Below are 24,745 nucleotides of genomic sequence, written 5' to 3' on the forward strand. Positions count from 1 at the left end.
CCAAAATATTGTAACAAAACACCGCGACAAAAGAAATAGCAACAGATAAACACGACTCAACAATAGGGAAGATTTCAGGAGAAAACAATACACAGTAAATAACAATTAGTTTTTGAATTCAAACTAAAAATATAACAGTTTTTGCTTTAATGAAAGTTGATAGGCACACTATAAATGGTTAGGCGCTTATACTTACATCAAACCCTACGTAATGTACCACCCCCGGCCGAGTTAAAATGCGTAACCGGAAAAGAAGTTGTGCATGCCTGGCACGAACACTCAAAGCGTGTTCTAGCGTGTTGCTCGTACTGACTCAGAGCAAGGGCGAGATGTAGGTGTAGGGGCAGTGCGTGTTCGTCGGGAACCTAGTGCATAAGATCGGTCAAGGCCCGTTCTTACACTGAAAATTGCGAATTGCGAATTGTACCTTTTCAAAAGAAAATCCAGAAATGTGCTCGTTGAAAAAAACTCAGAGCGATATTGTTCGCAAAAGACAACTTTTACATTTCGTAAACTTTTGAACGATCTGCAAATTTGAAAGAACATAAAGATTTAACCCTCTACAAAATAACCCCTCCTCTAGACGGGCTTCGATCTGCAAAATCGCAAAAAATCCATTTTTCATTTTTTTTTTTTATTTTAAGGAAAAATAAGTAATTTTTGTAGTGTCCCAGACTCAGGGTAGGTAAACCATCACCATCGCACTATCATTGATGCATATTTCGGTGCGTTCCTCGTCTCTTAAAACTTCTCTTCTCTTTCGCAGCCGAGTGATGGTCGGCTTGCTATCGCGAATATCGAAAGCCCATCACATCGACGAGAAATACCCTATCGCTGGCTCCGATGGAACTATCGTTCCAACCGGAGAGACACGCACACGAAATTGCTGTATACATACACTGGAGCTCACGCACACAAATGAACTCATTTCTACAGGGCTTACGGGCGAGAGAATTTCACGATTGCTCTTTCTCTTGCTTTTTGAGCGAGGGGACTGGCTGTGTGAGAGATTTTTTTCCGTCTTACTCATCGGTTTGTTCGTTGCTCGCTATTTCATTGGCGTCGTTTTCGCTTCGCTCTCTTGGTGCAGTTTTGGGAGAACGCCGAAAATTTGATGATTTGAGCGAGGGACGATATCTAAAAGCCTTCGCCATCGGCGAGGAAACGAGAAAATACCATGTCTGCCCAGACTACGCATTTTTTAAAAAATTAATTGATAATGGTGCCATTCTATAGCAGAAAGAGTGAAAAACAAGTAAAAATTTGAAAAAGTGACAGTCAAAACATGAAAAAATTAGATGGGCAAAATGTAATGATAGGAGGTGTTAGAATAAGCCAAATACTACCAAAACCAAAACAATATAAATGCAAATTAAAATACAAAAAATAAATCAAGAAAAACATAGAACAAGAGAAGTGAAGTTTTGCGTAGAACAAAACTTGCTCAAAATGACCTCCTGAACACGGAAAAAAGGGGAGTAGAGGGTTAATTCAGCAAAACACGGTTTTTAAATACAATGTTTTAAAAAGATGCAAGTAATAAGCACTCTGATATAAAAGTGAAATCCCACTCAGTTTAATCTTTTAAAATCCAAAATTCCAAATTTATCTAAATAATTTCTTAACTATTTTTCTTAAACCATAGGATAACATCGGCTGAGTTTACGGATTTTGGCATAGAATTTTTAGATTCTGTTCAGGATTCATTCATTTTAGAGAAAATTCCCTATTAGTGCTGGAAGTTGCGATGGATCGTAGAACAAAACTAACCCGATAAAAATAACAGATTTAATTATTGTGCCGCCGGTTCCGCCATGCTCAAAACCGGCCTCTTTATTGCAAACGGCGGCGGTGACAATCGCGCACACGATTCGTCGCTCATTTTTCTTCTAATTCAACACCACAGCGTTACGTCACTCTCTCTCTACACATAACTCATATCTAGGAATCTTAATACAAGCGATCACTAAAGCTTAAACTTGAACTTGAAGCAACTAAGGCTTGCTGTACCGGTAGCGCATCTTGTCCGGCGGTTCGCAGTACTCCTTCACTATCAGCTTGCAGAGAAAGACGTGAAACACGACGATGATGACGCAGATCGACACCCAGAAGAGGGTGGGGAGGCCGCCTAGGGAGTGGCCGTGCCGGTGAAGCGCGATCAGATGATGTTCGTGGGCGGGGGCTTCGACGACTTCTTTGACGTGGATCGCGTGGCGAAGGTCTTCCATGTGTCGTTTGTCCGAGGTTATGTAGAGGATCGAGGTGAGCGGTTCGGTGAGCTTGACGGGGAAAAGGGTTTTGACCTGGCTCAGCTGGACGGGCGTGTCGAGACAGCCGGCGTCGCACGCGTAGTAATTGCGGTCGGATCGATCGAGGGCGACGCTGAGGACGGCTTTGTTGTCGTCGCGTACGACGATGGAGACGTTGACGTGGGTCATGTTGCCGTAGTTGAGCCGGCGGAAGTCGTAATCACGGTGGAGGTACTTCGGGTGGATGTTCAGCTCCAGGTGTTGATTGCTGAAGCGGAAGCCGCCAAAGCTGAGGACCATCGCCTGGACGATTCCGCTGGCGCCGGCTTTGAGCAGATTGTGGCAGCCCTGCTTCTCCAGCGTCAACATCCACGAGCCAACAACTCCGTTCAACTCTTCGAGTGAGCTCATCTTCTTCCACAGATTCTCCGCCTGCAGCGTGTGATAGCTGTCGTAACAACCCTCGGCGTAGGTCAGCGCCCGCGCAATGTCCGCCTTTCGCTGGGCCGTACTCGACTCTTCAAACTCGAAGGCGCGCGACTGCGAAATGACCGCGTACATGGTCGCGTTGATGTCGTTCCCGTTCAGCACGTTCTCCGCCATCGAAGTGCTGATGTGGAATCCGGTCTCCCACAAACTGTTCCAAACGCGCACGTGATCGCGCTTAAACGCATAATAAGCGTTATGTTCGCCATGTTCCGCCGCCTGCAGCGCCTTGTTCATCGCGTCGATCGCGCCCTGCTCCGTTTGCTCCTTGTACAAACCGTACTTGTCCCGTCCGATCGGTTCCGAGTAGTTGATCGTGGTCAGCAGTTCCAGCTTGGTCATGCCACGCTTCTTCAAGGTTAGCACACGTGGCAGCTTCCGTGCTACGATCGACACCACGCGAATGCGTTTCTCGTCGGATGAGGAAGACGGCGCGGCCACATCCACCAAACCGGTGATGACCTGGTACTCGAGGATGGACGAACCGTGCTGGAGTCTAGAAAAATAAAAGTCAAGTTAATAACAAGAAACCATCAACCCACACGAGTCACCACCCACTTCACACTCTTGGTCACCGCCGTCGGCCAATCCGTGATCCTCGGCAGCACCAGCTCCACGTCCACCAGCTGGTTCTTGGTGTTGGTTATCTGCAGCTCCTGCACCAGCACCGCCGGCATCGTCCGATGCGCGTAATATTGATACGCCACAAAGTACCCCTCGGGGAAGCACTGGAACCGGTGCACAATCCCGCTCAAATACTCCACAACCGTAGCTTCCCGCGCTGATTCCACACCCCCACCACCCCCTCCAACGCTCACAATCGGATGAAACGCGACCGGCTGCAGCAGCGCCCGCCCCCGGAACACGTTCAAATGGGCGTCCGCCTGAATCTCCACCCCGAACCACCCATTGCCAACGTACGGAACGGCGTCGTGCTCGTGCTCGTAAGCCGGCTGGTGCCGGATATTCACGTTATGCTCCAGATTCTGCAGGTAAAAGGGCGTCAACCGGTCGTCCATGCAGCGGAAGGTGTGATCCTTGGCCGGTTCGCTGCCACTGAACAGCCACCGCAGAAAGGACGGGCCAATGTACAGCAGGAACACGGCCACCACAAACAGCAGCAGAAACATCTTCCGGTAGGACAGATTCCCGTCGAAGGTTCGCTTGAGGCGCCGGGTGAACTCACTGGTGTCGAACTTGGCGTTCATTGTGGCGGCTGCAGGGCGTTACTTCAGAGGACGATGAAGGATGACTTCCGGTTTTCTAAACCAATAATTGCATGTTTTTCAATGGAAAACTGCACGATCGTAACTTTTTTTCACTTTGATCCCATTTTTTTCGATAGGTGATGTCAAAGTGGTGAAAAATCGCGAAACCAAAACAAACCCTGCGACTGAAGTTTTGAGAGATTCGCGGTGAAGGTTGATGAAGTACTAGATCATTGAAGGAAGTAGGGGGAGAGGGGGTAATATGCACCCCCTAAGGGAAAGCTGTGATTTCTCAACCATTACAGCATTACTTTGGAAGAATGTTGTTCGATGTTCTAAAACATGTTAAAAAAATCTTAAGAAACCTCAAAATTGTTCGAAAATAACAAATTTCTAAAAACATTTTTCATTCATTTCAAACAACCATGCGGGGCAATATGCACTGCAACATTGGGGCAAAATGCACCACAACATGAGGCAAAATGCACCACAACATGGGGCAAAATGCACCGGGTAAAAGCAGTTTTCACTAGTCACCACTAGATGACACCGTTGTTTTTACAAAGGAGCTTCACAGCGGTGCATTTTGCCCCGACCACGCTTTTTGCAGAAAATTTAATTAAAAATGCATTTTTTTATGTTTTTGAACTCATCCATCTACATAATAATGAAGATTATGGCAAAAACTATAAACAACAACACTTACAATATCAATAAATGCTTTTTATATTGCCCAAAAATCATAATGAATGTTCAATGAAAATTAGATGAAAACACAACATTTTAAAGTTTTGCAAATAACTGAAGCTGTTTTTAAACTACGATGCTCAAATTTTTCAGCATGGTTTAGCAATGTTAAGCTTTCAATTTCTATGATTTTTTCCCCGGAAAATTCTTCCAAATACCAAGAAAAGCATTTTGCCCCGGGGGTGCATATTACCCCCTCTCCCCCTACTTAAAGGTACAGCAACAAACAAATTTTTAATCCATAAATAATATGGATCATATTATCCACATCAAATGCAACGGGAAGCAATTTTGATATTGACCGTTTACGCCTAGGTTTACGCGCAGTATGGGATTTTATAACGCGCATTTGCCGAAAATGCGGCGCACCGTTCGAAGCTGCCCCCCAGTCACGACGTTCTAGCAGGATTCTAGCAGAGTTCTAACAGAGCTGGATATTCTTACTGCATTCTAGCAGAAATGTTCCACCGTTCTAGCAGGATTCTGGCAGAACCAATTCTGCTAGAATATTTCGTGACTGGGTCAGACACGAGAATTTCTTACAGAATTGGTTTTGTTAGAATCCTGCTAACGGGGTCACTTTTTAGTTTGACACCCCTTTTACACGGAGTTCACACACACTATCAAACGTTTGTTTTGATAGTATGCGTGAGCGCCGTGTAAAAAGTGACAGTTCGTCACTTTTTAGTTTGACTTTGACCAACCAACGGGGTACAAACTAAAAAAGTGTCAAACGAAAAAGTGATCAACCACCGGGGGTTGAGTGTTGTTTTATTTTGCAAACATAATCAAGCAAAACTCCAAAATCCTCAAAAAATCTTTTCTGGTAATTTCTAACGGAATTCTTACAGAAATCTTACAGAGCGAAAATATTCTTACTAGAACGCTGCCATCATCCTGCTAGATTTTCTCAAGAATTCAATTCTTTGAGAATTCTAGCTCAAATGCAATAACCGGTTCTAGCAGGAGCCGGCGAAATCATCCGGTTTTGTAAGAATCCTGCTAGAATGCTGCTAGAACTATTCTGACAGATCTACTGCTAGAATTCTTTAAGAATTTTGCTAGAATTAAACGGAAAGAATTTCTGCTAGAATCCTGCCAGAATTATGCTGGCAGGTGTTTCTGTTAGAATCAGTGATCCCCGTGCACCGCGTTCAACCGCGTTCTCTGTTTTCTGTATTCGATCAAACACCAGCACCGCGTGTGCACGCGTACAAGCAAACCTAAACTCAGCCGTGCACAGTCTGTACGCGCACACGAACCTCGAGTTTAAAACCGAACCTTGCACCCCGGGTACAAACCCCGTGCAAGCCGACGACGCAGAAAAGAGACAAAAATAGTTCCCTCACGCTCCCTCTGCTGTGAAGCGGTGTTTCATTCTCCGCTGCAGTCACACTATTCGCGATCAAAAGCTCAAAAATTCCGACAGATGGCGCAAAGCATCGAAGAATGACGATTCAAATTTTCGCTGTTCGGTTACATAGGAATGCAAACTTAAAATTGAATTTACAGCTCATAGAACAACTTTTGAGAAAAAATTCAAGCAGTACGATTGTTAACTCTTTGCCCTCTATAAATTAACGCAATAAAAAAAATTTTGAAAAAAAATAATTTTGAAAAAATAATATTGTTAAAAATGATAGAGCATCAAAAGTTAACAAAGTATCAGCTCGAATTTTTGCTCAAAAGTTGTTCTCAACGCTGGAATTTAACAAAACAGAATTCGCATACATAACCTCAAAGGGCGGAAATTTCAATCGACATTCTTCGCTCTGTTCTGCTACTCAACACTAGGTGTCGCCTGTCGTTTGGCTCTTGAACGGCAATAGTCACTGACGAACTGACGTGCCACGAGCAAACCACTTTTGACCGCGCTTGTCTTCTTCTTGATTGGCGTTGTTTCTTCTAGCGAACAATCTGTCAACCGATTCCTCTCTCTTCCCTCTCTTCACTAGCTCTCTTCTCTCGCTTCACGCCAATGTTTACATTCAATGTATTGTTGAAGTCAGCATAAACTGACACACGCTTTCAGCGAATCGAATAGCGCGCTTCAAAATTGTTCTGAGCGCAGATTTTATTGAAACGACGCGGAATACAAATTTAAGCATATTTGCAATATCGAAAACACGTGTGAAAGAGAGGATTAGTTCCGCGAGCCTGAGGGTAGATGGAGTTGGTGTTCGCTGGAGAATTTGCGGTCAGAATTTTCTCAAAAATATGTATGGGGTGGCACGTCAGTTCGTCAGTGCTATAGGCCCCCAAAACCAAAGCTAAATACTCGATTCGCCACCTACATTCGAGTAGGAGAACTTTGGTGCAAGGTTACGTTTACGTTTTTGCGCGATAAGTGCGAAGGCAAGTGAAAACTATTTTAATGTTTTTTAAAAGAAAATTGATCTTTTGGAATAAAATAAAGTTATCAGGTGGTAAGAAATAAAAAGTTCTATCGATTGACTTTTTGATTTTTTTGCTAAGTTGCCTTTTTCATTGAAATTCTGAGATCCGGATTGAAAACGCGAGAATGAGGTTAGATTGAAAATTTTGAAAATCATTCCAATTACCATTTTTCAAGCAGAGCTTTGCTTTTATGGTAGAAGTGACTTTAAAAAATATTTGTTCACTTGAATAATCTACATTCTCAATTGATTAGTTAGGTTTTGGTTGATTAAAACATTCCCTTATTTTGAATCAGATAATGAACAGGTTAAATCGGCCATCACAAAAATATTTTCGTTCATATCAATTATGCTATTTATTTCTTACCTGAAAATGGTATAATTTGCTATTAATGTCGATTTTATGATGAAATAAAACAATTTCAAATTTCAAACCAACTTACTCGCTGTAGGTTATAATGAAAACATCACCCCAAGTTTCAGCGCCCTCTAGTGGGGGTAATTATGACGTTTGATTGCCTATAGTGTTTGCCACAGATAGAGTGAGAAGCAGTCATTTTTCGTCTCTTTACACGCTCTTCGCTCGCATGGCGTTGTACCCGAGGTGTGCACCCCGTGTTTACACCGCGTGTAAACTTGAGTGCGCCGTGTGGGGAGAACTCGAACATGGCAGCCTGGTGTGTTTGAGGTTCATCTGCACTGAAAACTTGTACGGCGTGTACGGCGTGCGCGCGTTTCGGGAAGACTGGTTAGAATCCTGCTAGAATTATGTTAGAATGTGATGACCAAGACTTTCTCCTCAAGTTAAAGTTCAAAAAGTGATTTATTTAATTTATTTCACGATTCTAAATTCTACCTAAACACTAATTTTGAGGATAACACATTCGTACTGCACTTTCCACCTTTTGCGCCCGCTTCGATCCGTCCAAGCGATTGTTCCAGGGCCATTGTGGCAATCATCGATTTTGACGATTTCCGGAGTTTCACCAGAAGATCCACCTTCACTGAAAGCCCGACCATGGTAATTTTAAGAACATTTGCTAAAAATGCTGCTTATTAAATTAACTGTGGCTTTTTGGTAAAAGTAAACGCAAATATGGTAAAATGTACCATACTTCCACAAAATTGCATGGTCGCAATTACAAAATCATTATCATTCTCTCGGCATTGGAGGGTTAAAATTACCATTCCGCTCTAGACATAGCAAAACTGACTGCGTTAATCTGTCAATCCAAGCACGGACTGTTTTTAGCAAAAATACGTCGGTGCGTGTTCTCAATTTAACCCTACAATATGGTAGAAACTACCATGGTTGGGGTTTCAGTGTTGTTTGTATATCTGCTGAAAAAGGAAAGATTTATTATTTATGTTGGGCCATTTTCTTGAAATTGACAGAAAAAATTTCATTCTTCTACGAAAAAAGAAAATGAAAGAACTTGGCCGAACAAGTTGACAAAATGGCGGCAATCACATTCGCCACAAATTGGTTCAGCGAATGACGTCATTTTCGACAGATTCTGCTCTGTCAGAATATTCTAGCAAAATAATTACAGCATTTTGCAAGCCTGCTAGAATCATTCTACCAGGATTCTAGCAGAACAAGCTCTGCTAGAAATATCCGTGACTGGGTTATGGTGTATTAAGTAATGTTTTTAAACTGATATGTTTTGCCTGTTTTCAAACCCGGGACCCACTGTGTCGCTCTAGTACTACAGCATAATAATACTGTCAGTCACAGGGATGCTAAAATGACAGCTGCCGGATTTTGTGAGAGTGGAGCGAGAGGATTGAAATTTGCACAAAACGCCGCGGCTTGCAAAAATAGTCGTTCATCATCGTTCCCTCGGAGTGCATCCCGTGGTCGCACCGGCACCGAATTCAGTCCGCAGTTAAAATTTCTTATCATTTCGCCGAGTGCATTACTTTCCACTGATCTACTTGCGGGTTAGTAAATCTGTGACGTCACAACTGCACCGGATGACACTAATCTCGATCCAGGGCGCACTTGGATTGGAACTGCAGCATTGATCAAGCAATTTTTTTTTGTTTTACAGAAAAGTAATTTCCTTCAAAATGGCCTGCTCCAAAAGTTTCCAGCGCTCAGCTGTTTTGCTGCGAAATTCGACGACCTTCGAGGGCTTCATGGCCAAACGGGCCAGGTGAGTGTGTGCGACCAACCGGAACTGGCCGAAAGATGAGAAAGTTTCCGGTAGGCCTATCTTGAAAAAAATAAGCATACTGGAAGATGACCTTTGCTGACCATTCAAGGTCACTTAACGGAGTCGTTAGTAAGGTAGAAAGGTGCTAACTATATCGATGAGCGCTGATGTTAAGTAACAGAATAAATAACTTGTTTTTTTCTTTATCGATTTGGACCCGTTGTCATGTCGCCCACAAAGTAGGCCGAATAAATAACAATCACAGGTTGCTTGACATTTCAGTGCCTGTTTGGATTACTTTTTATCAGAATCTGTTTGCGATTTGACCGATTTTTGCTTGCCGCTGTCCGACCACATTACCTAACGGAGTGTTTTTTGGGGAGAAGAAACGCTAAAAATAGATAAGGGAAGCGCGCTTCACGGCATTAGTGCGTGTGACGGCGGCGGCGGCGTGGGTGATTAACCTTCACATTGAGAACGTTGAGGAGAAGTTTGGTCTTGAAATGAAAGCAAGATCATGGCTTGAAATTGGTATCTGTCAATACGCTAAACAGTTTGTTTTGCTAAGATGAAAGCAAAATAAAAATTGCAGGCCAAGGGTGAAATGATACCTTTTCGGTTGACACCCGGTGAGGAACATCCTGGAAGGAGCGGAACTACACCCGTAGTGCTGTTAGCTGACCTAGACCTTGGTCAAAACAGCTGCTCTGGTTCCTTGCAAGTTACCCATTTTCTTACCTCCACGTTGGCTTGGTTTCGTCATCATGATGACAACACGTGACCTTGCTGGTGGCCTGTGGAAACGAACTCGTAAACCTTTGACCAGCGAGGGTCAGAGTAGAGACGGCCAAAAGAAAGGGATGCGCAATGTGGGAAGGGAAGATTGTAGACGGTATTGTTTTGATTCACAGCATGTTGAGTTAACTGTTGTGGATGTACCTGATACATCGCAATACGGGGTTTCTCTTCTTTCCACTTTCAGCTACTATCTATCTTCTATTTCTTTATTATGTATAACTGATTTTCTAATTCTGCTTCTGTTTACTATCCACCATTTTATTTTGATTGCATGATCTTTCGTTTCTCTTATTTTCTTATACTAATGCATCTTTTTGTTTTGTTTTTGTTTGTTTCCATTTTCATGTCGTGTCTGGGCCTGCGGTTGGAGAACGATTGCACCACGACAACCACTTTGGAGTGATATTATCACACTGGAGACAACAGCAACAACATCAGAAACCCTGATGTCACTCAGGTTCCCGCAAGTAACTGTATCATTATTTTAAAGTGTTTATATTTTACTAACATCCCTTTCTTTGCAGAGCATGGACTACATCATAAAGCGGCAAGGTGGGAAAGGGAAGTAATTTGTGATTGTAGAAGGTATTGTTTTGATCCACAGCATGTTGAACGAACTGTTGTGGATGTACCTAGAACATCGCAACTCGGAGTATCTCTTCTTCTTATCTCCAACTACTTTAGTCCTGTTTCACTTATCTGTCAAGTCTCCTCTACTCTATTTGCCAGTTTTAACTGCTATGTGTTTTCCCTTACATCCCCAATCGGCTCCTAAAGTTGTCATTAATGCTATCAAAGCTTATATGATATTATTTATCCTTTATCAGATAGCTTTTTTTCATAAATTATTGCCTATATTTTTAATCTACTTCATACAGCTTTTACTCTTCTTTCCTTCAACATACACTCATTATTTCAGTATCGAACTTTATGTAGTTTGCTTTCCTTTATTGTCTATTGTTTTAATCTACGCCCTTTTCTTCAAACAAGTAAGGTTTGAGTCCTTACTCAAAATATATTGAATGATCAAAGTCGCACACAACATTATTGTACTTTTGGTAAACTTTTTAATAACATGCTTAGGTTCAAAACATTGTAACAAAACACCGCGACAGAAGAAATAGCAACAGATAAACACGACTCAACACTAGGAAAGATTTCAGGAGAAAACAATACACAGTAAAATAACAATTAGTTTTTGAATTCAAACTAAAAATATAACAGTTTTGCTTTAATGAAAGTTGATAGGCACACTTTAAATGGTTAGGCGCTTATACTTACATCAAACCCTACGTAATGTACCACCCCCGGCCGAGTTAAAATGCGTAACCGGAAAAGAAGGTGTGCATGCCTGGCACGAACACTCAAAGCGTGTTCTAGCGTGTTGCTCGTACTGACTCAGAGCAAGGGTGAGATGTAGGTGTAAGGGCAGTGCGTGTTCGTCGGGAACCTGGTGCATAAGATCGGTCAAGGACCGTTCTTACACTGAAAATTGCGAATTGCGAATGAAAGCAAAATAAAAATTACACAAAAATGACGCGAAAAATTAAATATGGTACAAAAAAAAAACGACATTTTGGTAAGCTGATCAATAACCAAGCAGGCAATTTCTCTTGAGTTGCAAACGTTTGCTAGATTTTTTTAATTCTGTTGAAAAACTAACTACTTCATTTTCCTGTCATTCTCGAATGACAAATCGGCCTACTTTTCGTCGCCAAAAATAACAGTTTTTTTTTCAGAATCCATTTAAGTGCTGAAAAACTATGTTTTTTGGCACTCGTATCGAAAAGTTAATAAACTATTGTTCACCTTCTCCCTCCAGCTCATGGTGGGGCGCCGTCCAGATGGGTCCGCCGGACGTGATCCTGGGCGTGTCGGAGGCGTACAAGAAGGACTCGAACCCAAAGAAGATCAACCTGGGCGTGGGCGCGTACCGTGACGACAACGGTAAACCGTTTGTGCTTCCCAGCGTGAAGAAGGCCTCCCAGCGGCTGGTGGAGAAGAACCTCGACCACGAGTACTCGCCGATCGGCGGAACGGCCGAATTCTGCAAAAACAGCATCAAGCTTGCGCTGGGCGAGGACAGCCAGCACGTGGCGGGTGGAGCGAACGCCACCGTCCAGGCCATCAGTGGAACCGGCGCGCTGCGCATCGGAGGTGCGTTCCTGGCCAGCTTCTTCCCGGGCGTCAAGGACATCTACCTGCCAACGCCGTCGTGGGGCAACCACGGGCCGATCTTCCGCCACTCGGGACTGAACGTGAAGGCGTACCGGTACTACGAGCCCAGCACCTGCGGATTCGACTTCAAGGGGGCGCTTGAGGATCTTTCGGTGAGTTTGCAAAACGGTTGATAAGATATACATGTTATAACATTTGAGATTACTGGGACAAGGGCGATAAACCGCGAGTGGGTTGTAAACAAGTCGCGCCTAATTGGGCCGTAGAAAGTTTACGTTAGCGAACAATGACGTATTTACACGATGATAAGCAACTGCCCTTTCGTTTCAGAAAATCCCGGAACGATCGATCGTCCTCCTGCACGCTTGTGCCCACAATCCGACCGGCGTCGATCCCAAGCCGGAACAGTGGGCCGAGATGTCGGCCGTGATCAAGAAGCGCAACCTGTACCCGTTCTTCGATATGGCTTACCAGGGCTTCGCCAGCGGTGATGTCAACAAGGACGCGCTGGCCGTGCGTTCGTTCCTCAAGGACGGCCACCAGATTGCGCTTGCGCAGAGTTTCGCCAAGAACATGGGTCTGTACGGTGAACGTGCCGGAGCGTTCTCGCTGATCTGCGCCGACAAGGACGAAGCCGACCGGACCATGTCCCAGATCAAGATCCTGATCCGACCGATGTATTCGAACCCGCCAATCCACGGTGCCCGGCTGGTCGCGGAAATCCTGTCCGACGCGTCCCTCCGCAAGGAGTGGCTCGCCGACGTCAAGTTGATGGCCGATCGCATCATCTCCGTTCGTAGCACGCTGCAGAACAACCTGAAGAAGCTGGGATCGGCACGAAACTGGAGTCACATCACCGACCAGATTGGAATGTTCTGTTTTACCGGAATGAACCAGCAGCAGTGCGAGCGACTGACCAAGGAGTTTAGCGTGTACCTCACCAAGGACGGACGCATCTCGATGGCCGGCGTGACCTCCAAGAACGTGGACTATCTGGCTCAGGCCATCCACGAGGTCACCAAGTAATGCCGCAGCACTGCCTTCACGCGAATTGCATTTTTGTTTTGGATTTGTCTAGGAAAGAAAGTCATTTATAATGTTGGCATTTAAAGAAATTGCACAGAGTGTACTTTTTGCGAGCTTTTTTCCAAATCAATCAGATTGATTTAGGGCGAGGAGGGTGGGTGAACGTTATGATTACAAATCAAAGCTATTATAAAGTCTTTATATCAGCCCTTTAGAATTTTTGGCACGATCACGCACGAAAAAACTTAGAAGATCAGCTAGGCTGACCTCAAACCACACCCATACATACTAGTAGTGTAGAAATAAAGTCTATTGTTGGAACAACAGTACAGCGAGTGGCGCTTTTCTGATCATATTGAGAAAATCCTAAAATATGCAATTCTCTAAAAAGTGAAAGACTCCATCTACAACCTTAAAATATTCGAAATTTAAGAAATTAATAAAAAATCCAAGAATGTACGCACTTTCAAATATTAAAACTCAAATATCGTTTGAAATCAGTAATTCAAATAATATTTAATCATTGAATTATATAATTTTGAATTCACAAATGTTAAATTGTTAATACCATTTTTTAAAAAAATCGTAATTCTTGAATCCTTACATTACTATATTCCTAAATTTCTAAATTCTTAAATTCATACATTCTTTAATACTTTAACTCTTAATTTCATAATTGCCTTCTTAGAGTAAATAGCTAAGAGAGACGCAAATTATGACAAAAAACGTTACTTAATCCACCGTAGAGTGGTTGATGCCTTCCTCACATTAATAATGTGTTTGTTTAGTAAAATAAAAATGTCTAACCTATATAAATAAAACTTTATACAGTACTTGTTCGGTAACTGGGCTGAGAACGTAGCCCAGTCACCGAATGCTGCTCGCTAATTGGGCTGAACGGAAAATATCGAGGAGACCACCGATGCAGAATATTTTCCTGATTAAATATAAAAATAAAAGTTACTCAAATTTATTTACAATGCTTACTTTTGATATTTCTTTAATTGTGCCTTGAAATCATATAAAAGTGTGAAAATAGTTCTTTTTATTTATTGAACAGGCTTTTTGCATCCATTAACCCCTCGGTCATTTCGGTTTGTTTTGGTTTTTTGACGTTTGTCTGCTTTTTAACTGGGCTACGGCCCAGTTATCGAGCGCCCAGTTAAAAAGCAGCCCAGTTAAACAACGCCCAGTTACCGAACAACTACTGTATACTCATAACTCGATAGGGTAGTCAGATCTTTAATCTTTTGGACTCGTTGGATAGGTCTTTTGATTACGCATCCAACGATAGGTCGCATGATTGATCCAAACATCGTTTCGATCGAAATATCTGAGATCTGGCTTCAAAAGAGTATAAACAACACTCAAGTGCTCATAACTTTTGATAGGGTTATGACCACTCAAGTCGGGAAATCGGGAAAGTCGGGAATTCGCCAAAATCCGAAAAAATCGGGAAAAAGTCGGGAATTTATGATTTTTTGTCAAAAAGTCGGGAATTCTAGGCATACAAATTAGGTATTTTTCAACTCTTGAATAATTTTGTTTTTTTGACTTACTTGAAATATATGGTTTTATCCACTATTTCAATATATTTGAGTATGGAAAAGCTTTTCAAGACATTCAAAATCTTAATGAATATTGTATGCCTTTGACACAGATTTTCATAATATTTTTTATGAATCTAATGATCTTTATTAATTAATATTTTATCAAACAAGAGGTAAAGTTTAATGAAAAAATATTATAAAATTAGAGCCTGATTGCCAGCTTAGAGTTATGACAACTTGAGTTTGGCTGTGTTTTTTTGTAAATATTGTTTATTGTTTAACTAAATTCATTAAGTAATTTATAATTTTTTTGTTCCAAATATTGCCCTTGAACTTTTTTTAAGTGTATGGAAAAATTACCTACTATAGATAAAGCTTGATTTTCAGTTTTCGGAAAACTTAAATATCGAAAAAAAAAATCTAAAACTTTTTTTTACGTTTTGAAACCATAAAGAAAATATTGAAATTGTAAAAAAAATAATTCAAGAAACTTTTGAGTTTATTGCAAAATTGTTTAAAAAAATTGCCTCTTCAAACATTGTCAAGTGTGAAAACACAAATCATATCAAACTGAATTTTCAGTGAAAAAAATAAAAAAAGGATTAAATACTGGCCACTAGATAAATTAAAATTGATAAAAAAAATCAATATCAAAAAGTACAAACTTAAAAAGGGATCTTGGCAAGAACATTTTTTATGAATTTCTTTGCATTTTTCTAAATCCTTTGAAAGAATAATAACAGCAATTATGTTTAAACCTTTCTTTGATTTGAGTATTGACTTTTCTTATAGAAAGTGTTATGTTTGAAATCATTCTTTAGATAAGAAATGCCAATTATTTGAGCATTCTGGAATAAGGCCGGGAATTTGAAAATGGGCTTTGAGTGGTCACTCTGACGGTTATCAGATCTTCGATGTTTTAGGCTCATTTGAAAGGTCTTTCAAATATCTAACTAACGCCGGGTCGCATCATGGACCCGGAATAGTATACAAATAACACTTCAGTACTGATAACTTCTGATAGAACATCAATGTTTTGGGCTCGTTAGAAAGGTCTTTTAAATACCTTTAAATACCAATTTATAGCATGACGGATTCTCTTACAAAAACTACTCTTTTTACATTCTTCTGAATATTAACCAAAATCGTTTTTTTAGCATAACTTTAGAAGTACTTTTCTTAATTTCATAATATTAACTAGGGTCTTGCGGGACTCCAAGACGGATCGAATGAGACCAATACGGTCCAAATCGGTTCATGCAGTCCGGAGATAATCGAGTGCATTTTTTTTTTTGGGTGCACGGACTCACATCCAGACACACGCACAGACATTTGTTCGGAATTTGATTCTGAGTCGATAGGTATACGTGACGGTGGGTCTGTGCTCAAACTTAACCCACTCAACGAATCACGTATCTGCGATACATCTTTACGCAGTAGGCCTGGCCGCTTTAACGCTTGCGATGTTTCAATGCATTCCGATGCAATGGCGCACTACAGATGTTAATAAATGGCAAGAAGAGTGCTAGACATAATCTAATCCAGGATCCGTTCGAAACATTGGCTACGCTAGGGTTTGATTAGATTAAGATTCTGCATTTTGAGATTCGGAATTATGAGTTACAAGCCTTACCCGAAAAACTTCGTCTTTTCCTTTTTTCGTTTGCTGACGTTTTTAACTTTTTCCTTGTTCAGCCTCCTATGATCAAAATTTGATTTTACGCAGCTTTTCCCATACAATCTGCAGATTCTCCGGAATCGGTTCCAGAGTGGCCAAAGTTGCCACTTTTTGGCGTAAGAACCTTCCTTGGACTTATACGAACCCAACGCAACAAAGAGCACCTCGATCCGACGCTCCGTATTGAACTGATTCGCGTTCGAACAAAACCGTCGAAATTTTTTATATATATAGATTTAAGAATTTTCAATATTATTGTTTCAGTCGTATTCAAATAAGCAAACTTTTTTTAATTTAGAAATTTGCAGATTTTAGACATTTTGAATAGTTTAATTTTGATTTTTTCCGACATTTTTAATTTTTAAAGTTTTTTGAATACAGTACAGACTCGACTATTCGAAGGCCCAAGCAAAATTTCATTTTGGATAATCGAATCAATGAAAATGAAATATTGAAAAAAAAATGCATTTTTCAATTTAATACGCCACCAATCATTAAAATTTTACTAAAATTGGGTCGCATAACTCGAATTTTATGTTAAAGGTTAGAAAATTAAAAAAAATCTACAAAACAAATTGTGATACGATTATTCGAAGTTCCATACATACCTTCGAATAATCAAACTTCGGATAATCGAGGCTTCGGATAATCGAGTCTGGACAGTATTTCTTGACTTTTTTTTGATTAGGTCCTATAAACAAATGTAAACATTGAGTGTATCCCGCTTACTCCGATGGACTTTGACATAAGGTGTGAAAGGGATACACTCAATGTTTACATTTGTTTATAGGACCTTATCAAAAAAAAGTCAAGATTTGTATCTCTAAATTTCTGATGTTTTTTTTTATTTTTTTGATGTTTTTGCCGGAAATTAAAATTATAGACTAGTCTATATGATTATTTTTATGGCATTTTCCTCTGTTTCACTTCATTCTGTGGATTTTTCGAGTTTGACAGTTTGCCATACTAGCAAACAAAGCAAAATGTTTGCAGGCTGACGTTTTGCCAAACTGTCAAAAAGTGGGAGTTTGTTTACCATAATCTAATACCTTCTTTAGCATTAAAAAACAAAAAAAAAACAATCACGATTATCATTAATTAAAATTTTATTTCTTTTCAAAAAGATCAAATGTACAATAATATCCATTATCTTCTGCTACAATGTTTTCATACATCTTTTTCCGGTTTTCTTCTTTCACTACTTGTAGAGTTTGTCGCTATATCAATATATAAATATTGGTTTTTAAAAATCATGTTTTAATGCTTTTCCTTTCATTGTTTTTGTGTTGTGTTTTCTTATCCTCACCGGGTTTCTTGAAATCAATATTGAGTTTTTGTTGTTGTTGTAAATAATTATTATTTGCACGCCACGCTTTCTCTTTTTTGTTCTATTCTCGTGTTAATGTTTGTGTGTTTTTCCATTAAGTGAGGGGGGTTGACTGACTAAATAACGAATTTATTTTTCAGTTTCTTTTTTTCTCAGTGCGGTACAAAAGTAGTTCGATCAGGTCTGCGAGTCAGTGCGAAATTAAAACCTTCCTTACAGATTAATACATCTTACCAGCTAGAGTTGTAGAAAAGAAAAAAAACTATGCTCAATTTTCGTTAAACTGATGTTTGTTTTTTTTTCTTTTGTTTATTTTACCATTGCCTAAATTGTACGTCCAATTGTTGCCTGTACACGCCACTTTCGACAGCATTTTGTTTTACCTTACTCTTCATGTATAATAGGGTCATATTTATATATGTTTGCAGTAATTATAATGTACTGGGATCTCTCGTTCTACTAACAATCACAATCAATCAAAATATGCGCGCTTAAATGTGGGCTGTGAGTGAGTGAATGATGTGCGAAATAATCCTAGCGCTCAAAGTTGCTTGTATGTGCACACAATTTCTATTGTTTTTTTTTCGAACTTCTCTACATTGCTACAGAATATACGCGACGACGACGACGACGACATCTAAGTTGTGTGTTTAGCTTAACTACGATTTCTTAAATCATCATGTGTGTGTTTCTATTCATTTTTTTTACTTCGCAATCTCCTCTTAATTCGCTACTATTTACAAAAAAGGGTGTGTTTATGTTATTTACAAACGAACAGCGTGTTTGGGGGCCTTTTTCCTCGTGGCTTCATTTGTGGAAGCACCACGCCAACTTTTTTCACACATTTTCGTTCATAAAACTATTCAACGCTTAAACGCACGCTTAGAAATAATTAAACGTTCCATTTGCTCTCTTTTTCTTTCACGATTTTAAACTATAAGAAGTAATGTCTGATAACACTGAAACGAAAATAACAAATCAATAGAGATATAGAAATATATATATATATTTATATTTTATGCTGCGTTTGTTTTTGTTTTGTATATAGACTTGCGTTATTATTATTAAATCATATTAATAATAGCATTCGGTTATATTATCTGTCGTTTTTAAAAAACTTAACAATTTGCCACCAGAATTCCTGTGTAAAATTTTCACCTTTCCTTAAACGAGTATGTAAACTTACGCGCTAGAGCAAGAGGCAATGCACTCTTTTTCTTTTCCTCGAAAGAAAATAATATTTTTTAAATGAAAATAAACCTACTAGCGAAAACTTAGAGCAATAATAGTAGTAGGAGGACACACGCTATTTTCGTAAACCATTTTCTGAGAAAAAGAGCAACCTAAACCAAGTGTTTTTGTGTGTGTTGTGTGTGAGTAAAACTGCGCTCAAAACTTGTAACAAGAGTGTCGCAAACGCCCCAAGACCAGTATTTGTTCAGTAAACTCACTCTACTTAATTTCACCGCAAAAAGAAAAGATCCACGATCCCATTTTGAATAAATAACCCTTCCGCACTTGCATCTCTTCAAAAACTTCAAGTTTTTGCTGTATGGCTGTTCGTAATGGTGTGTGTAAACTGGTGTGACAATCGTCTAGCTTAATCCTAACCTCAAAAAAAAAAAAAATCCCCACCCACCCCGCTTAAGACGCCATTTTCGTCTTACCTTTCACCAACCCCGCTGCCCCACTGCCACCGGAAGATCCCCCCTTGACGTCCGCCTCCTCCGTCGTGATGTGGCCCTCGGCGAGCGCCTCCTCGTACGACATGGTCCGCGTGTGCTTGTTCCCCTCCGAGTCGATCTCCACCATCTCGAAGGTGATGTTTCGCGTTCCGTTGGCACCGGAAGTCGATTCCCCTGTGGCGGCGGCGCCGCCGTTGGCATCCACCACCAGCTCGCCGACGCCGACGTCCGCCTCCTCGATGTACTGCACAAAGTTCATGCTCGACGGGTTGATCGTGCCGCCGCCATTGCGATCGTCTTCTTCGACGATCATGGCGGTGGCGGCTGTGGGAGTTCCACCGGAGGTGTCCTCCAGGTCGGCTATTAGGGCGCGGGATGTGTCTGAAAAGGGGAGGGAAGAGATAAACCGTTGAGAAGGAGGCCTTTGACTGAAATAAACGTATCAAACACTACACAACTAGATGAAGCTCTCGTTTAAAAAAGCAGCCTGACGGGATAGGTTTCATCTGTTTGAACTTTTTTACAGTCTCCAAATAGGTATCTCGCCATTCTGTCAGGGTCGCCGGCATCAGCAAGTAGTCTAACTGACTTGCTGCAAATCGTGCCTCTCGTACCGATGTCCGCTCTTCGTACAACTGCATCAAGGCCAACGATGAACAGCGCATTTGAAAAGAAAGTATTCTCCTTGGCGTAACTCTCGAGCTTCGTCCATCCTCTGATATTGGCATATGACAGTTCACACAATCCAAGGTAGCCTTGATCAGCCGAGTCAGTTTGTCCGGAAATCCATTCTCATGCTTAATTTGTCATAGCTGTTCGAGGTCGACGATCACGACTTTTCTCGAGACCCCTAATCCGCCTTTTGACAATGGGATAGACGAAATCATCCGGAAGATTTTAATCTTGCCAGATCATAAAAACCACCAACTGCTTTCCTCCAACCAACGTCTCCAGATCGGTGCCAGGAACTGTTGGTCAGCTGCGAGTGGTCCAAGTTGGGCTTCAAAGCCCATTCCATGCGCTTCATCGCCGTTGAGGTGCTCGCTACTCTCCAATTTGCCAGGATACAGATCTTCCGGATTACACCATTCACTGAGCCTCCCGATCTTCACCAGAGTGAAACGCGTGCAGTTCATGGTTCATGCGTCTTCACCACACTCCGCCAGACGTCTGCACTCCACTTCGATGACTTCAAGGGTACGTTCGTCTTCTTGCCACATCGTTCTGGCCATAGAGGAGTACCGGTCTAATCAGTGTTTTGTACATCGTCAGCTCCGTGCGGCGTTGCACTCGATCCGAAAAGTGAGGGTCTTTCGTAATCCGAAGTAAGCACGATTTCCAGCAAAAATACGAATCCGGAGCTCTTTGCTGGTGTCGTTGTCGCCGGTTACCAGCGATCCCAAGTACACGCAGAAAAATAAGGCATATTTGAATCAACAAAACGTTTTGTTGATTTGAAAATCAAGACTATTGGTTGAATCAACGCTAAACGTCAAAGCAGCAAAAGACTTTTGTGGAATTGAGAAAATTAAGGTTTGTTTCAACGCATTTTTTGTATTCAACAAAAAATTTGTTGATTCAAACCTCGTACAGGCTGATTCTTCCAAACTCATCATCATCCATACACACAGAAAAATGTTTTGTAAAATCAGCCTGTACGAGGTTTGAATCAACAAAATTTTTGTTGAATATAATCAACAAAAAAAAAAATGCGTTGAAACAAACCTTGATTTTCTCAATTCCACAAAAACATTTTGTTGTTTTGAAAAAGCTGCTTTGACGTTTAGCGTTGATTCATCAAAATCTTGATTTTCAAATCAATTGTTGATCCAAATATGCCTTATTTTTCTGCGTGTAGCTAGAAGGGTGAGACTTGGGGGCCGACATCCTTCCAGCCGCTTCTTTTCATGTAGTTTGTCTTCGTCGCCCAGTTCTACACGTCTTGCTTGTACCTTCAGTCGGGTGTAGACATTTTTCACCGTCTCCAGGTTTCTTGTCACTAGGTCGATGTCATCGACAAAAATAAGCAGCTGGTAGGACTTGTTCGTAATCGTTCCACTTGTTTCGATGCCCGCCCTTCGAATTTTTGCCCTCTCGGTCGTTGTTTAAAAGCTCACGTGATCAGCTGAATCAGTTTATCCAGGAACCCGTTCTCGTGCATAATCTACCATAGTTGCTCGCGTTCGACTGTATCATAGGCCGCCTTGAAATCGATGAAGATGTGATGGTGGGCACGTTGTACTCACGACATTTCTCGAGGATCAGTTGAAGACAAAATATTTGGTCCGTGATGGCGCGCGTGCCAGTGAAGCCCGCACGAACCTCCTTGCATGGGGTGGCAGCTGAAGATTTGGGAGAGGATTTTGTAGGCCGCGTTGATAAGCGTGTAGTTGCCGCAGCTGTTATTGCACATGTTGTAGATGGAACACCTCTGGTAGCTTCTCCTCCTCTCAGTTTTTTGGAGATCACACAGTGAAGCGCCTTTGCCAGTTTCTCTCCTCCATATTTGAAGAGCTCACCAGGTAACCACGATCCTTGCTAGCAGCTTTTTTGTTCTTCAGCTTTCAAATCTCCCTCTTCATTGTCTTCAGATCACGTGCTGGGAACTGTTCATCAGCTGTGGGTCTCGTGGAGCAGGGGTAGCGGCTTCGGCTGCCGATCCCGATGATGCTATGAGACGCGGGTTCGATTCCCGCCTTATCCACTGAGCTTCTATCGGATGGTGAAGTAAAACGTCGGTCCCGGTTTCTCCTGTCTCGTCAGAGGCGCTGGAGCAGAAATCCCACGTTAGAGGAAGGCCATGCCCCGGGGGGCGTAGTGCCAATAGTTTCGTTTTCGTTTCGGGTGCTCCAAGGTTGATTTCTACTCCGTCTCCGTACATTTAAATCGCCGCAGGTGATAGTTGAAGTACTGCTTCTACCTATCCAGCATCTTGCTTTTGTTCACGATCAGGTTTCAAGCGTTGTCTCTGCACACGTCGGCTCACAGTACGAAGCCTTTGCGGGACCGGTTCATCTTCTCGTAAAATTTCCGCTTTTCTTTAGCTCGGAATAGCTTCTCAATTTCCGCGCAATCTCGGTCTTCTTGCTGGCACTTCTTAAGCTTGAAAACCGTGACCTGCCGTTTCCGAGCCTGCCGGTACCGTTCCACGCTTCCTTCTTCTCGGCGGTAATCCGTTGGCACTCGTTTCGACAGACTCGGGCCGCAGGGGCTCTTCGGCAACGGCGTTGGTTGAACACTGCCAACAGCTTTGAACGCATGTCAACTCCAACTTGGCAGTGGTCCGAGTCAATATTTGCGATGCTTCTTTTTCATCATCGTTTTTTCTTCGTGGGGCCATTGCACGTTGTTGATGCTGTAGTTGAAGAAACGGCATCTTATCCTCAACTTGCATATCCGCTCGCTGATCGCCGTGAGTCCTTTTCGTGCCTAGGTCTAAGCCGTTTGTTCAGGATCTTGATTGTTCGTAATACTTTTGTTTTCGGTATGCTGTCGGATTGGAGACCCATCTCCGCGAGCCTCATCTAGAATGACAAAAAAAAAAAAACGTTGAAATCAAAGTCAAATCTCACCGTATCCAACGTTGACAATCTCAACCCGCTCGCCGTGGATGTCCTCGGCATCTTCCGGGTCCGGATCCTCCTCGATGACCGCGTTAAAGTGCTGCAAAGAATGAATCCATTACAATCCATGACAAATCAACCTTTCTCCCTCTCTCAAACGCCCACCTCATAATCATCGTCCGACTCGCTGGTGGCCTCCCGGAACGCCGGGTACTCCGGGTCGGGATCTTCCTCGGCGTTGGCGGAATCGGTCGCCGACGTGTCGTCGCTGCTGCGCTCGTTCGGTGGACTACTCGTCGTCGTCGTGGTGAGCGCCGCCGGCAGTACGATCTTCTGGGCGACGGGCGTGACCGGTGGCGGCGGTGGTGCCGTGACCCTGGGCTGCTGGACTGCGGCTGCTATCCGCTGGACGTCCTGCTGCTCGACGACCACTGGGGACGACGCGTTCGACGAGGTTGAACTGATCGAGCTGGATGAGAGCGGTTGGGCGGCCTTTTTGGATGTTGCGCCGGTTGAGGGTGTTGCGGTGGTGGATTTTGGGATTGGGGGGTTGGTTACTGGCAGGGAGGGGATTGTGGATCTTGAGCTGGATTTCTGGGTGGCTTTTGGGGGTGGGTTGGGTTGGGTTGGGTGCTTGGTGTTGGTGGCTTGGTTCGCTTGGTCGAGTTCGAGTTCCCAGTCGGTGGAACTGCTCATGGCGGGGTTACGGGCGGTGGTGGGGTCACTTCCGGCGGTGGTTGTCGAACTGGCCGCGGCCGTGGTTGCTTTCGTCTTCTTGCTTAGGGCGGCTACGCTTGTCGATCCTCGGGGTTGATGGTTTGCTTTTGTCTTTTTCGGAATTGGGACGGCGGAAGGACCTGGTGCTGTGCTGTCGGCTTCGAATTTGGTCGCTTTCGAGGCGCTGCTGTTGGGCTGCTGGGGTTTGACCATCTTCTCCGTGAGGGGTGATGCCGTCGTGCTCGTTCCGGAAGACGATGCTGGCGAGAGGAAGCCCTTGAGTTCCTGAAGTTTGACCGCTCCGGTTACGACGTCGAGCGGGGTCGAGACAATGTCCACCGGAGTGTCCTCCGTGATGACGGACTTGGGTTGGGTGGTTGTTTTGAGCTTGTTCTGTTCCGAGGCCAGATCCAGCAGTACGATGTTGTTAAGATCGGGTTGCTGCTGAACGATCACCTTCGGTGGACTGATGATCGTGGCAGGGTCGACCACGCTCGTGACACTACTCCGCGGGATGGTGATCTTCTGGCCCGGGTTCAGCGTGCCTCCCTTGGCCGGCAGGACGATGACGTTGTTCTTGTTTCCACCCGGTTGACCTCCGATCGGCATCAGCTGGAGCTTGTGCACGGACAGTTTGCTGCCGCTTTTGACCGGGGTAAATCCGGCCAGATTGGGACCCTTTATCGTGACCAGTTTGTTTGCGGGGATCGTGCCAATGGGCGGCGTGATCATCTTGCCACCCGTTGCCAACGGGGACGTTCCGGGCGATGATGGCACTGCTGCGGGAGTTATGTGGGTGACCGGACCGATGGTTTGCGACGGTGTGATGGTAAGACCGGTGCCAACGGAAGTTGACGGTACGATCGTGTGCGGTGGATGCAGCGTAATCTGGTCCAGTATCGTGATCTGGCTGCCGGAGGATTTCGGCGCGATCGCTTGCGGTTCCTGGTGATGACTCGTCGAGAAGATGATCTTCGG

General features: G+C 42.9%; 3 protein-coding genes across 3 annotated transcripts in view; 1 reads left to right on the forward strand and 2 right to left on the reverse strand.

Moving 5' to 3' along the window:
* Nucleotides 1-1,900: 1,900 nt before the first annotated feature.
* Nucleotides 1,901-4,124, reverse strand: LOC120428223 (uncharacterized protein KIAA2013 homolog). The gene is made up of 2 exons (XM_039593206.2): nucleotides 3,294-4,124; nucleotides 1,901-3,231 (listed from the first exon to the last, which is right to left on the reverse strand). Exons 1-2 carry the CDS (start codon nucleotides 3,941-3,943, stop codon nucleotides 1,995-1,997), a joined length of 1,887 nt encoding a protein of 628 aa, XP_039449140.1. The 5' UTR covers nucleotides 3,944-4,124; the 3' UTR covers nucleotides 1,901-1,994.
* A 4,760-nt stretch (nucleotides 4,125-8,884) lies between these two features.
* LOC120428234 (aspartate aminotransferase, mitochondrial) lies at nucleotides 8,885-13,573 on the forward strand. The gene is made up of 4 exons (XM_039593216.2): nucleotides 8,885-9,030; nucleotides 9,141-9,245; nucleotides 11,866-12,373; nucleotides 12,552-13,573. The coding sequence occupies exons 2-4, from the start codon at nucleotides 9,160-9,162 to the stop codon at nucleotides 13,245-13,247; spliced, it is 1,290 nt and encodes a 429-aa protein (XP_039449150.1). The 5' UTR covers nucleotides 8,885-9,030; nucleotides 9,141-9,159; the 3' UTR covers nucleotides 13,248-13,573.
* A 3,990-nt stretch (nucleotides 13,574-17,563) lies between these two features.
* LOC128092657 (mucin-2-like) overlaps nucleotides 17,564-24,745 on the reverse strand; it is a 13,119-nt gene continuing 5,937 nt past the window's right edge. Inside the window, exons 2-5 of the mRNA XM_052706960.1 lie at nucleotides 23,216-24,739; nucleotides 23,060-23,150; nucleotides 19,470-19,868; nucleotides 17,564-18,761 (exon numbers count right to left, since the gene is read on the reverse strand). Coding sequence (XP_052562920.1) covers nucleotides 18,724-18,761; nucleotides 19,470-19,868; nucleotides 23,060-23,150; nucleotides 23,216-24,739 — 2,052 coding nt within the window. The 3' untranslated portion in view covers nucleotides 17,564-18,723. The remainder of the gene's footprint in view (nucleotides 18,762-19,469; nucleotides 19,869-23,059; nucleotides 23,151-23,215; nucleotides 24,740-24,745) is intronic.

The sequence above is a fragment of the Culex pipiens genome, chromosome 2 (assembly GCF_016801865.2).
Source record: "Culex pipiens pallens isolate TS chromosome 2, TS_CPP_V2, whole genome shotgun sequence".
NCBI lineage: Eukaryota > Metazoa > Arthropoda > Insecta > Diptera > Culicidae > Culex > Culex pipiens.

Coding starts and splice junctions, on each gene's coding strand:
- LOC120428223 (XM_039593206.2), bottom strand. CDS start 3,943: ATGAACGCCAAGTTCGACACCAGTGAGTTCACCCGGCGCCTCAAGCGA. Junction 3,232..3,293: donor GCGGTGACCAAGAGTGTGAA/GTGGGTGGTGAC, acceptor TTATTTTTCTAG/ACTCCAGCACGGTTCGTCCA.
- LOC120428234 (XM_039593216.2), top strand. CDS start 9,160: ATGGCCTGCTCCAAAAGTTTCCAGCGCTCAGCTGTTTTGCTGCGAAAT. Junction 9,246..11,865: donor TTCATGGCCAAACGGGCCAG/GTGAGTGTGTGC, acceptor TTCTCCCTCCAG/CTCATGGTGGGGCGCCGTCC. Junction 12,374..12,551: donor GGGCGCTTGAGGATCTTTCG/GTGAGTTTGCAA, acceptor CTTTCGTTTCAG/AAAATCCCGGAACGATCGAT.